This window comes from Mustela putorius, unplaced genomic scaffold (genome assembly GCF_011764305.1).
Source record: "Mustela putorius furo isolate JIRA1106 unplaced genomic scaffold, ASM1176430v1.1 tig00003899_pilon_pilon_pilon, whole genome shotgun sequence".
Lineage (NCBI taxonomy): Eukaryota > Metazoa > Chordata > Mammalia > Carnivora > Mustelidae > Mustela > Mustela putorius.
The window spans coordinates 17,401,048-17,415,472 of NW_025422048.1; the positions used below are offsets into that span (position 1 = coordinate 17,401,048).

The 14,425-nt window shown below is 44.0% G+C and overlaps 1 protein-coding gene across 1 annotated transcript in view; it reads left to right on the forward strand.

The window, feature by feature from the left end:
* The window catches only part of GPC4 (glypican 4), a 105,992-nt gene that overhangs the window by 75,411 nt on the left and 16,156 nt on the right, over window positions 1-14,425 (forward strand). The window contains exon 3 of the mRNA XM_045068041.1: window positions 9,839-10,230. Within this exon, the coding sequence (XP_044923976.1) occupies window positions 9,839-10,230 (392 nt within the window). The remainder of the gene's footprint in view (window positions 1-9,838; window positions 10,231-14,425) is intronic.

Sequence of the window (14,425 nt, forward strand, 5' to 3'; positions counted from 1 at the left end):
GCTCAGTTCAGGGGGCTTTGAAAGAATTGCCAGGCAAAGGAGTAGAAATAATAGAAGTGGGGCATAATCCTTGTTTTAGGACCACAACATAAAGGCCCACCCCAAAATGTCGTGTTTTGTGAGAGACTAGTTGTTTTTAAAAGAAGCATAGTTCAATCAAACAACCCAAATAGATGGTTAAAAAGATTAGAGCTGCCACGTTAAATATATCTCTGAATCACATAGTAAAAATGAAGTAACAAGTATGAAAATACATTTTTGCTTCACTTCCCGAATCAAATGGTTTGTATGCTGAGGAAATCTTAAGGAAATGGAGATATCTGAGTCCAGCCCATTGCAAAAAGTGTTAATTCCTCATTTTAGGGAACAAATGCAGTAACTTCAGGAAGCAGAGCACACTGAATTGTCAGCCTGGTTCCGTTGTGAACCCACTGTGACCCACGGCAATTAACTGGGTCTCAGTTTTCCCATCCATAAAATGAGGGGGTTGAGCTCGATGGTCTCTATAAAGACCCTTTCAGTTCTAAAAATTCTGTGAATCTTCTAAACATGTGACTGGACCAGCTGCTTTAGTGAAAGGTCTCACAAGATGTTAATTAGCCGCCTGTCTGGTACCCTCTATTTTCCTGCTATCATTTCTTAACTCCACTACTTTCCCCAGGTCTTTGAAAACCCTCCCATGAGCCTGAAGCTTGTTAACTCGAATAATAGTAGAAATTTTCTGAATTAGCTTAAAACGCACATAAAAGAAATAATTGTCTGTCCCATCTATCTGCATGGGCCAAGTGTAAATCAAAGTGGCCACCCTTCCCTTAAGCCCTCAAGCCCCCTTGTTTTCTATCACTTCACAAAGGCAGGACGCGTTGCACTCTGCAGATTTAGCCAAATCTGTGTTTTAATCACTGACTGGAAATTTCCCAGAGTTCACAGCGGCCAGCCCTTCATTAGGCCGGTCGGGAAACCAGCGACCAGTGCTGAGGCGCAGGGAGCTGACGGCATTAGCATTCACAGGCCCATGAAAGCAGTGACCTCAGTGGGAGGAAGCTGGCCACTCACCTTAAAAGGCAAATGTGTCCGACTAAGCTTCATGGCCATTAGCTAAGCTGAAATTTCTGGAATTTTCCTGACCTCTGACCACCACTATTTCTTCAGCTACGTCCTTTTATTCTTGTGCTCTGCCCCTCCATGTCGACTGACTGAAGACCCCTGGGGAAGGTCTTTATGTATATTAAAAGGCAAGTCTTAAATATCCTCTAAAATAAACATGTAGTAGGAATGTAGTACATACATCCATCCTAGGGGTGACTTTTAATTTTTTAAAATCAAAAAATTTTTTTTGACTTTGTTTTTTCAGTGTTCCAAAATTCATCATTTATGCATCACACCCAGTGCTCCCTGCAGTACGTGCCCTCCTTAGTACCCACCACCGTCTCCCCCTCCGATTTCGCCCCACTCCCTTCTCTCCATCTTCCCATGTCCTCCGTGTTATTCCTTATGCTCCACAAATAAGTGAAACCATAGGATAGTTGACTCTCTCTGCTTGACTTATTTCACTCAGCATAATCTCTTCCAGTCCCGTCCATGTTGATACAAAAGTTGGGTGTTCGTCCTTTCTGATGACTCAATAATATTTCATTGTGTATATGGACCACATCTTCTTTATCCATTCGTTCGTTGAAGGGCATCTTGGTTCTTTCCACAGTTTGGCGACTATGGCCATTGCTGCTATGAACATTGGGGTACAGATGGCCCTTTTCATGACATCTGTATCTTTGGTGTGGGGTGACTTTAATCCTCACCTCAGATTGGATCCATTCAGATGTTTAAAAAAAATGTGTTGCTTTTTTAAACCTCTTCTGTAGTGCAGTGGACAGCATTTCACGGGACATGTATCTTCGGAGTTGGAGAGAGAGACAGAGACACATGCTAGGCCTTCTGGCCATCCTGCAAATGTTGCGCTCTTTCCAGATCCTAATGTCGGGAGTCTTTGATTTCGTTGGACGGCACTACTCCTCTTTTCTTTACCATTCTATTTTCTTTTCCTTCCCTGTGAAGGGGACTAAAATGCCAGGCATTTTGGCTAACTCTTTTGATAATCTCTCTGTGAAACTCAATAAAAAAGAGACATTGGCAGCTTACTGTAATCAAATCAAGAGCTCAGACAACACTCACATTTCCGTATTGTCAAAGGTTTTCTGCCCTGTGAGTTGTTATCTGAAGTGTGACCAATTGTGGCGCTAGCGTTGGCTATCTCGCCGGGTTGGGAAGGCTAGTGAGGCTCGAGGGGAGCCCCTAGCCCCAGCGCTGTGGGCCTCTGCTGTTAGCTTTGACTTCTTAAGGAGTCACAGCATCAGCAAGAGGCAGCTCATCTGTTTGGAGGCAAGTAAATAAAATGGAAGAGCGTCAGCTGAAAGCCTTTTATCTCCTTTGTTGGTTCACTGCACTTTGAGCCTGGGAGTGGAGAATGCTGTTGTTCCTCTCTGCCCACCTCCTTCTCTGTGTCTGTCTGGCGAGGCGAAGAAAAGGGCGTATTTGATCTAGCACTGCCTCCCAACTGATTGACTGGGGGAATTCTCCAGCCAGTTGGTCCTTCCTTGTTTATTGCCCCGGCCCAGCTCTGTACCCCTCCCCTGGAAAGAATCAGCAAAGCCATCGAAACTCTCAAAATAAATATGGCTCAGAGTGTTACATTTGCACACCTTTTTCAGAGGTCAGTGTGTCAGAAGTCTTGAAAACATTCATACCCTTTGAGTTAGTCATTCTACTTTTCCGTATTTATCTCAAGGAAAGAAAGATTTCTGTGCAAGCGTGTTCATCACAGCATTACTTCCAATAATGACAAACAGGAAATCTGTCTAAATGTCCCATGATGGCTCTGGCCCATCCACATGCAGTTGTTACCGGTGAAGTTTCTGAAGGATCTCTAATCCCACAGGAAACGCTAAGCTCACGGTGTCACCCGAGAACGGGGTACAGATACAATATGATCTCAAGCCGGTAACAGTACATATCTTCAGAGGAAGAAGAGAATTCAATAAAGCATCATTGTTGTGCTTTAGTAGTGGGGTTATTGGCAGTATGTTTATATTTTCTTTGTATCTTACCAGACTTTTTAAATGGCTGCAATTTGAATGGGACACTTAAAATTGTATCTTTTTAAATGAAAAAATGTAAGAAATGCTTTGGTGGCATTTTAAGAAAATATCTGGGTGGGGTTTTTGTTTGTTTGGTTGGTTTTTTGCCCCCTAACATATCACACTGGTCACTATAGACCCTATGTAGACAAAAAAATGCATGGAAACCTCCAGCAATTAAGTTAAATGAATGGAATGAGGGAAGTAAAGCACTTTGTGCATACATGAGGGTACAGTAGTTTTCTGGTTATAAAATGTCACTGAAAAATTTGGGTGAACAAATTTGAGAAACATCTGTTGAAAAAAATTACCCCAGGTCCGTAACACCTGTTATATTTATGTCAACATTTTTGCCTCGTCTTTTTTGTGCAGGTAGATGCAAATTGGAATCCTAACAGATTACAGTTCCCGTGTGTCCCAGTTTTCTCTTGATAGTAGGTCATGAGCACCTAGACCATATGAGAAGGCTTCTGTGGGAGTTTGTAGAATAGATCCACATAAAGGTTAGTATAGAGAACCTCTGGGCTGGCCGCTCCAACCTCCTGGCTTCCTTAACTTCTTAAGTCCGCCTCCTCTGGGCACCTGAGTGAGAAGGAGTACGTGCGTCAAAGGGAACTGGCTAGCTGGTGCTGGTGTACCCTTGGTACGGATGACATGGGGTCCAGGAGAAGGCTTAAGAGCTATGACCCCATGTCTCCGGCTACAGTAGCGTGGGACGGGTGCCACGGGAGATACCATAAGGACCTTTAGCATTCAGAATGGATTACCCAAGAAAATGAGCGTTGTGGACGTTCACAGCCCCTCGTGAGGACTGCAGTTGGCTGTGGCGCTTCATCCTAGGGGAGGTCTGTGTATGTGCGATCAGTTGACGAGCATTAGTCAAGTACGTGTCCTTTTAGTACATCACACCCTAGCAGGCACTTTGGAGGGAGTAAGATCATGCCAAGACAGAGGAAAGTGCCTGCGGGAAACTTCAGCAGACATTACCGAAAAAGCAAGGCAGCAGGGGAAGATTATCAGAGACCGAAGTTTGCGTTTCTTTGCGTTTCATTTCAGTGGGTAAGATGCTTGTTTCATTTCCTTTTTCTCTTTCATTTGTAGATGCTTAACGTTAGCCATTCTTGCTTAAATGCGAGATCTCCAATGAAGGGGTGACTAGAACTCGAGTTTTCTTAACAGGGAGAAAAGTATGATTTGTAGCACTTACAAGGAGCCTGCTTTTCTCAGGAATTTTGTCGAGGTGGTAACTTACTGTTCGCACGCCGTGCCAGGGCTGTGAAGCACAGTCTTTACAGTAAAGGGGAAATTAATCCTTCGACGGAAAAGGAGGTTTCCTAATAATATAAATACAAGGTGGCAATTTATAACACGCAGCCAAGTGGATTGAGTAGAAAGGGCTTCCAGTCTCTTAAGGTCGTGGGTTAGTTCTAGAACGTTTTCTAGCTCATTAATCAATAGCCAGTCGATTGTTTATAATGGAGTAACTAATGGTGTTTAATAGCAGAACTGGGGCCTTTTGACCTCTGTCAAGAATTTTGAATGTTTATTTGATGCAAGACGAGTGGCTGGGGATAGAGAAGAACGCGATGTTCCTCTTCGTTGTTTTAAAAGACAGGATATTGCGTAGAAAACTTTTATATGGAAAAGGCGACCTCTCGTTCTAGTTTTTCCCATGTTAAACTGATACTACTGACATTCAGAATAATCCATTTGAGAGCTGGAAAATACTTGCAGTCCCATAGCTCAGCCCTTGTACTGAGCGGACTTCTGGCAGATGAAATGCATGGGGAGGGTTGGGGGTTGACCTGCCGCTTCATTCTTAATTTTCCTTTCCCCGATTCTTTGCTTAATCTTTAACCCTGATCGGTGTTTATATGTGTGTGATGTCTGTGATACTCTCTTTTAATATAAAGCCTCTCCCACGGGCTGAGGTTTCTCCCTTCGGTGTCTTTCACTTGGTGGTCGCTGCCACCCTTGCAGATGTCAGGGACATTTCACCGCGCTGGAAGCTGGAGCCATTAAGCATTTCCTTTGCCTAAATTGCTCCCAGTTTTATAAGGCCTTGGGTCTTCTTAACTGACCTCCAGCAGCTTTGGCTTAATTTATGTTCCCCGAGCTGCATACTATTCGACTCTGCCAAGAAGGATAAAAACCAGCCTTAAGAGATTTTTAAAGTGACTGTAGATAGGAAGAAACCCTAAAGGTGACAATAAGAACCCTTTGCTGATTATAAGAATTAGCATTTATTGAGATCTCTGGCGTGCTGGCCATTATTCATGAGGTGAGCAGTAACAGCCTTATGTTATGGGTGAGGCCCAAGAAAATCAGTGACGTTAGATCTTCTGTCCATTCAAGGCCACACAGCTCATAGGTGAGGGATCCCACACTTCGCCCATGTTTCACCCCGTTTCGATATGTAGCATGTTACAGTGTTTGTGTTTAGTGCTCACCCATAAGTCCTGGGAGTAGCAGTTGCTTGATCCTTAGAATGTAAACACTTAAGCTGAAAGCTAAGGGAGAAATACACCCTGATCAACTTTGACTCCGTCTTTCAGATACCTGTAGCATCCCTTGAAACAGACATTTTCTGTGAATACAAGCATTTTCCATGAATACAAGCAGTTGTCACAAGGGAGATCTAATTCCCGATGATCTAAGCTTCTGATGGTTGTGGAGTCCTGGGTACACTGCTCTGGCCAGTCCTCTATTAGCCACCAAGTGTCTTATAACTGGCTTCAGGCATAATGATTAAGAAGGAGTCATTGCTAGGTATCTGGGGCCTGGACAGTTGTTCAGTTAAGACCAGACCCTAATCCTAAATTCTGAATAATGGGGGAGAAAGGTGAAGATGAATGTTACAGTGATTAGTGAATTTGCTACTGATGGCCGGGGACCGGGGCCAGGACCCGAATGTCTAATTCTGCTCTATTCCTCATTGAGAAGGAAGTATCCTAGTAGGAAAGGTGGAGTTATACACGAACCTGTGGAAGCTGGTAGTTTGATAGGAGGAGATGCCCTAACCCCCTTTTCTCCTTTTTCCTCCTCACAGCAAATTATTGTGCTTTGGGTGATACTGGACGTAACCGGGTATGGATTTTGGAATTTAAATTATGTCTGCCATCCTTACATGGTCTCTGGGGCAAAAGGCATAGATCGAATAGTCTCATTTAACAGGGTCAGTAAAAGTAAGGGAGTTTGGGTCCTTCAGGTCCCTTGGCTTTTGTTCTGTTAACTTCCGTAGGCAAAAGAGATACTTTAAAACTCGCTGTATGAAATGAAGGATTAAGGATTTTATAGGCGCTTTAAAAGTCTCTGCACGTAAAAGCACGTGTGGAGTGTTGGCGGTGTAGTAAAGGTGAGCTGGGTGAAGGAAGTAAGTCTTCTCGGGAATGTTGATTACAGTCTGATTGGACAAGAAGGTTAAGATGCATGATACAACTGTGTGCTTCGATTTGAGCCCGTAATAGCCACTCAGTACGTACTTGCCAAATTGCGTGGCCATTAGGAGGGATTCATGGATCAGATTTTAACTTGTTAGGTCAATTTTACAGAATTTTTGCATATGGCCCACTCAAACAATCTTTGTATTTGCAATTTATATGGCTATACTAAAAAGTCTTAACGTGGATCAGAAAGGAAATCGATGTTCTGAACAATCAAAAGAATTAGAACATGTATGTAGCACCAAATTTAACTCCTGTTTAAATTAACATCACGCACAGCACACACGCAATCCTATGTGCTTGCGCACAACCCTTCCTAGACAGAATTTGAATCCTGGGAAACAGAACACGTTCCCTGGTGGTACTGGACAGAGGGCATGCTGGTTTGAAATCCATTCTCTCAATTAGATCACGTCTCTTACACTCTAAAGCAGCTACGTTACACAGAGTAACAACTAACCCATGGGTTCTTGATCTCAATGAGGAACTCTAAGACTTTTATTTTTTTTCCCCCCATCAAATGCTCGGTGTCTTGGCATTTCTTTGACCTGGAGCCCTTTGGAGCCTGAACAATGAACTTTGACACTGTACAGCTGTTTTAAATTAAAACACCTCTGAAATGCCTCCCTGCCCCCATCCTTAAAAGCTATACAACTGTGGGTGCCATTCCCTAGTTCATGCAAGTGTGTATTCAGAGTTCCTTATTACATGAGTCATCAAAGCACAAGGCAAATAATTTCCAACATCCTACTTCTACCCTAAATGATGTGTGCCTATTTTATGAGCAATATAATAAAAATCCAATATTAGGGAAGGACCTGTGGTTGCCTTTGGAATCCTCTCTTCTGGATTGCGAAATACTAATAGCAGGGGATTGACACAAGGCTCGCGGATAGATCTCAGTGACCAGCCTTTAGTTTTCCAGCGCGTGCAAGCTACGTGTGCAGCCTACCAGGCGCGTACTGACGTGGCTCGGCGTTCCTTCTTTATCGTGTCCCCAATGAACCAGCAGCTAGGGCAGGGCTGCTAGGGAATCGAGCAAGGTATGGGAAGTGGACCAGATGACACTTTCACGTTGCTTCTTACCCCAACACCCCCCAGCTTTGAATTCTAGGAAAGTGCTACCTGTCTTCTGGACACTTAGTTGAGAGACTTCCGTACAAGAAAATTTATCCCCCCAACCCCCAAAATTAGAAATGAGACCCAAGAATGCAAGAAAAACATGGAAAAAACCCAAGTCATTGGAAAGACGTTTTCCTCTAATTAAAACGCTTAACCCGTATGCTTCATGTTTAGCACCGCCCCGAGCTGGTGCTGATAGCTGTTGAGGGGTAAAATGGGACCCGCTTCCTTGGCTAGAACAATGGTTCTCTAACATTAGGGGAACCGGCATCCCAGATGGCTGGGCTCCACGCCTGGGGTCTCTGATCTGGTGGGTTTAGGGTGGGGCCCAAGAACTTGCATTTCTAACAAGGGCCTTGCTGATGTGGTATTGCTGATGGCCTGTCGTGGGACCGCACTTGAGAATCAGTTTGGATTCTGGAGAGAATTAGAGGCCTCTCAGGTACCTGATTTGAGTAATGCTTTTCATATGGTTCCCCTAGCTCCTTGCGTACTTTCTGGTCTTCTTCCAGGGAGCGACCTTGGGTAAAAACACCAGGCCGTGCTTGTAATGGAGGACACGAGTTGACTTGCATGCTTCTCCTCAGGTTCCCCCCCACCACCCGCCCGCCTGCCCGCCCTTTTTAGCTCTTCAGAGGGACTCCATTTCTCCTCTCCTCCTTGAAGAGCGCCCAGGAAATACAAAACAAGAGAAACTTCAACCAAAGGGAAAGGAAAGAGCCTTTCTCCCCACAGAAATACCCCACAGACAAAACACACATAGTTTGGGAAGCCGGGCTCAAGGCACCATGTGGTAATGAGCTGGGGGCACGAGTATGGAAGCTCTTGGAAGTATGCAGAGACACCCACACCCCTTCCAAAAGGCTTACAGTGTTTTCAGTGCAGGTTTTGAGAGACTACTGGAAAGTAGTTTTCAGCCTCTCATTTGCCTGCCGGACGTAAGAAGATAATGGGTAATGGCTCTGCCACGCTATTGCATTTCGAGAAGATTGCTAATGTTCTTCTGGCTTCAAAGGAGGCACCAGATTTTTTCTTCTACTCCATGTTCTCTTGGAGGCACTTTCTTAATGTGGTCCTTTTAGTTCGCTTTAGTATTTATTACATTCTCTGCTTGTAAACTTAATATCTTGAAGTGTTTATTTTTATACCAGCCATAGATTCATTAAGAATGATTGTTACAGATACACCATCAGCTCTCTCGTTCTTTGAACTGCCTCCCAAAAGCTTCAGGAAACACTAATTTGCTCTTTGTACTTAAGAGATTAAAATCTTTCAGCATTCAGGCCAGAAAGTAAATGTGGAATAACTAGGTATTCTTGCGTATTTTTCTCAGTTATTTTCCTGTTGGCCTGTAAATACACAGAATCCGTGCTTGAGTCTGCTAGGCATTGCGTGTCTCTGTCCCTCCTCTCCCTTTTCCCCACCCTTTTCCCCCTCTTCCCCCAACAAAGAATCTCATGATGTTCCCATATGAATCCTTTAAGAACCCACATTCAACTTGGATACCCCAATTTGTGCTAATGTCACAGGGAACACCTGAGAACTTCTTTTCAGAAAACCTCAGCGCTAGCTTTTGTGGTATTTCATTATGTTTCTTGGCCTCCAGCATGTACTAGGCAGTGTTCTTGCGTGTCACGTAGATGTAAGGAGAAAAGGAAAAAAAAATGGGTCCGAGTAAAATAACATGTTTTGAAAATACCTGTCCAGGTGTCAGGTTTCAGTTAGGAGGCATCGTTAGCTTTGGTTTTGATTCTTGCTGTAGAAAGTACTGGCAGGCCTCGTGTTTTAGATCTCATGTACCCATTTTTATCCAGCTCTTTATTTACCTTGTGACTGAACGAGAGATGTGTGTGTGTGTGTACTTACATTCATGTGTGTGTATTTTATATTGACTCCTGAGAAGTTGCTGGTCTAAAATAATTATTTTCCCTCTCTCTTAGGTGTAAACACGTGTCCATGACTTTGTGGCTTGTGACCTGGCTTTCCTTTCACTGACATTAAAAGAAATCCACCTTATATATGAGTGTGTTTTCCAATTTCATTTTGACATTTTTTCCCCCAACTTTCAAACTGACCTGAGAGACACTTTGTTACTTAATAACTGAAAATGTTTTCTTCCCTTTTTTCTTTTGTCTTTAGAATTCTTCAAAGAACTACTGGAAAATGCAGAGAAATCCCTGAATGACATGTTCGTGAAGACCTATGGCCGCTTATACATGCAAAATTCTGAGCTATTTAAAGATCTCTTTGGGGAGCTGAAGCGCTACTACGTGGCGGGAAGCGTGAACCTGGAAGAAATGCTAAGTGACTTCTGGGCTCGCCTTCTGGAGCGGATGTTCCGCCTGGTTAACTCCCAGTACCACTTCACAGACGAGTATCTGGAGTGCGTGAGCAAGTACACGGAGCAGCTGAAGCCCTTCGGAGATGTCCCTCGGAAACTGAAGCTGCAGGTTACGCGTGCGTTTGTCGCCGCCCGCACTTTTGCTCAAGGCTTAGCAGTTGCGAGAGACGTAGTGAGCAAAGTCTCTGTGGTAAGTGCTCTCTGCATCCCACGCCTTTGTTTCTTTTGTTTCATTTCAAAAGAAAGTTTGGGGGGTGCTAAGGGGGTGCATTCGATTGGGCGTCAGACTTTTGATTTTGGCTCAGGTCATGCTCTCTGGGCCGCAGGTTGAAGCCCTGGGTCGGGCTCCAAGCACAGTGGGGAGTCTGCATGGGGTTCTCTCCCCTCCTTTGTCCGTCTTGCTTGTGCTCTCTCTTTGTCTCTCTCTCAAATAAATAAGTTTAAAAGGAGAAAGTTTGGGAGGTTGGAAAATCAATAGAATTCCATGGGCTGGAATTTTTCCATTTTCTCCTGTTCTGCTCTCTTCTTTCTCTTGGCCTTTCCCTCACACACTTTGTTCTGATACAGGTACATCCTGGAGTTAGGGACCGTGCTGTGATGAACACCATCCCATAAATGTCATTCTTTCCAGTGCTTTCTCTGGTAGCGATTATTGGAAGCAGAATGCATGTTCACTTTGGAATCTTAATTTTCCAAAGTGGGTCTACCATGGCCATGCTCTTCAGCTCCTGTTCTCCTTCCCCTCCAGAGAAAGAAGCAGGCGGGCTCCGTGTTTGTTTGCTTTGAGTGACTGGGTTTGGGGCCCCCGCCTTACAGTCTAGAGCCGTATTGAACATGCCTTAGTATGGGTTTCCTTGTTTTAAGGTGTACTTAGCGCTCTTTAGAAGGCAGAGCTTTTTATGACAGTTAGTGGGTGCCCCGTGCTCTTGACTTGCAGCTTTGTTTATATAAAGGGTTACCAATGGACAGAATGAAAATCGTACTGGGTAGGCAAGGGCAGGTGCAGTGGGGCACATTTCCGTCATTTGTAAAGTAAAAGAACTGAACAGTGTTCTCTGAAGCCAGCTAAGGGCCTCCTTCCAGAGAGGAGAGGCAAGGGAGATGTGCCTTTCCCTCCTGGCCGCACCAGAGAAGCTTTGCTATTCTCGCTTTTCAAAGTAGAGGGTTGTTTTATTTTGTTTTGTTTTTAAGATGCTATTTATCTATTTTGAGAGAGAGAGAAAGAAGCAGGGGGAGGGAGAGAGAATCTAGAGCAGACTACCTGCTAGTGTGGAGCCTGGAACAGGGCTCCATCTCCCGACCCTGAGATCATGACCTGAGCCCAAACCAAGAATTGTACAGTTAACTGCCCGAGCCACCCAGGTGCCCCTCAAAGCAGAGTTTTGAGCAAGATTTCAAGGGAGGAAAAAGTTCTCTGGCTCCTTCAGTCCCTGCTCCCCCAGAAAAAAAAATGAAATTTGAAAACTTCCTGAAGGCCTTTCTTCCTCTTACCCTTCCATGACTTGATATCAGCAAAGAAACAGTAATCTGGGGCACGTTACCTTAGGAAGACTGATCTTGGTGCTGTTCCATTTCAGCTCTCAAAGGAAAAGCCAGATTATAATCTGTTCGCTCAAAAACTTGCAGACAGAAGGATAAGCAGCTCCTTGTTTTGAGGCCTGAAGGGAGTGGTCAGACAACTGGAATATCAATCTGATGGCCTATGAGAGAGTTCGTGAGAGTTCGGGTGACCAAGGAATGTATGGTCCAAACCAGGATGCTTGCTGTCTAAACCGCGAGGTTCTTATTAGCTGTCCCACCCAGACGGCATGTGCCGCTACGTTTGAGGCAATCAGGGCTGCCTTGAGCAGACCAGGCTTCCGCGTTACCCTAGTTAGAGAAGAAACTTTGAGGTTAGTCCAGTGAAGGTGAGATTCTAAAGAATTGTGTACCATCAGAAGTAGGTGTTTCTAGGATGTTCCATCTCAGGACTGGGTGAGAAAGGAGGCTTAGCTGATTGGTCGCCTTTATTCTGTCAGGTCTGTGTATTCCCTCTCATCTCCAGGCACCTGAACTCTCAGGGAATGCCAGTTCTTTCCAACATGTTCTTGTTGACTCCTTTTTTTCCTGATACTCTCCTTAGGTGGGTGAGAGCAAGTTGGGGGAGGGGGTGATGGTTATAATTAAAGGAATAATCTGATTCCTGAACTTTGGCCAACCTCAGCAATCATTAGGAATCCTCCAGATGCTCATCTCAGATCCCTGAAAACAAGGCACAGTTGTTTACATGGTAGCTCACCTAACACACCAACAAGTCCTTGTGTTCATCCTCAGCTGAACAGGCAGGGAGGCAGGGCCGTGTGCTTTGAATGAGAGAGAGAGAGCGCGCACACGCGCGCAGACACTTAAGCCAAAGAGAAAGGCATGAAGTAGAATGTCCTTTGCGAGCATCTAAAAAATGGTTGCTTTCCATTAGCCATCCCTCTTTCAGTTCTTGTGAAGAGGAGACCAAACCAACAGAAGTCTGGTTCACTTCACTTTGCTAGGTGGGAGTCCTGCTTCAGAGAGCTGAGGTTCCAGAAACTCCAGCTCATGGTGGAAGGCAGTAGATGAAATAAGGAAGTGATTTAGAGACCCTTCATTGCAGATTTATTTATTTTTATTTTATTTTTTAGGGATTTTATTAATTTGGGAGAGAGAGAATGAGAGAGCGAGCATGAGAGGTGGAAGGTCAGAGGGAGAAGCAGACCCCCTGCTGAGCAGGGAGCCTGATGTGGGACTTGGTCCCGGGACTCCAGGATCATGACCTGAGCCCAAAGGCAGTCACTCAACCCACTGAGCCACTCAGGTCCCCTCACTGCAGATTTAGAAAGTCAAGGGCTTAGAAGGCTTGCTGTTGTCCATCCTACCCCACCCCCCAGGGGAGGGAGAAGGGAGCAGTTGTGGCTTCCCCGTGTCCCATTCTTCTTGACATGGTTCTCAGAATTCATGGTGGGAAATCCATAAGATTGGCTTTTGTATATAAAATTCAAACCCGCTTAACTATACAATAAAGAGTATGTGACTCAGAACAAAAGAGTCACAATTTCTGGTGTTTTTTTCTGGTATGAATTTTTTTTTTTTTTTTTTTTTTTTAGCAAGAGATTTCCTGTGCACCTTAGTATTGTTAAGTTGTTTGAGAAAGTTCCTTTCTAAATATAACCCTAAATTTGCTTCAGAATTGATCTGTAGTCTATGTTCATTGTATTTTCTAATATCGGCGTAAGAGATGTTTGTGTAGTTATATGAGAATACAATGAATACAAGGTATAAGGCTTAATTTACTTTGAGTAAACATTGCTTGCCAATTGTTTAGTTAAAAATACTCTTTTGTGTCTACTTGAAAAGTTGAATTTGTAACTGGAAACTTTTTAGTACTGTTTTGCTTCCCTACTGAGCTTCTTCTAGACTTAAGGACTGATTTGAAATCAAACCGTCCGACTAAGTTGGGTCATGCTATCTAAATGACACAAGGATAAGATACTCAGGCATCAGGTCAATTTCTACAGGAGTTAAAACACAAATTATTGAAAAATTTCTCATCTATGCAATGTTTCTGGCTAGAATTATGTAAGGAGCACTTGGATATTTGAGGAAATACTTATTAACGTTAATTTCTGGAGTATGACTACCAAATAGATTTTAATACCGTAGTATGGGGAAGACAGTAAATGATCCGACTATCAAAGCCTTATTTCAAGTTGTACATGTTGGAAGCAAAGTCTGCAGTTGCTGTCCAAGGGTGGTCTGCAGGCGGGACTAGAGCAACTGAAGAACTAGACATTCCTTCTTCTGGTGTCAAGTAGAATGAATTACTTGGGCTTGGAAAAGACCACTCAGAGTGGAGAACATTAAAGACCTCACCCGCCTCATCTACAAAGATGTCTCTGAAAGTCAAGTATGAGAAGCACTGGGGTCTTGGCTTAGTTACCGCCTACTTAAAACATGTTCCCACTTTCTCTTTGGAAGTGGATGCCCTGTTCTTCCAGATTACTTTTGCCACACAAGGGTTGTAGGTAAATGCCGAGCAATGACTTGATTATCACTAAGCCTTTTAAAGGCCATTGGCACCAGTAAGCTAAGCTTAACTGCAAGGGAAAGTCATGGCTCAGTCCAAGTATCCTTGCCTTGCTTCAGATATTTTGGGCCCAAACATGGGGTGACTGCAGCTTACTCCACTGAGCTTTACCATTGCAACTGCAGAAAAGTCCCTTTAATGAACAACAAATGGTTCAAGAGCACCCTGGCACTATACGTCTCTGTATGACTTAGCCCTTCGTTATTTGTCATGGTTCATGATGCATTGCTTATTTACCTGCTCTAGCAGCAGTTTTGCCTGGAAGGGTGAAGTCTGTTGCGGTCTTTGA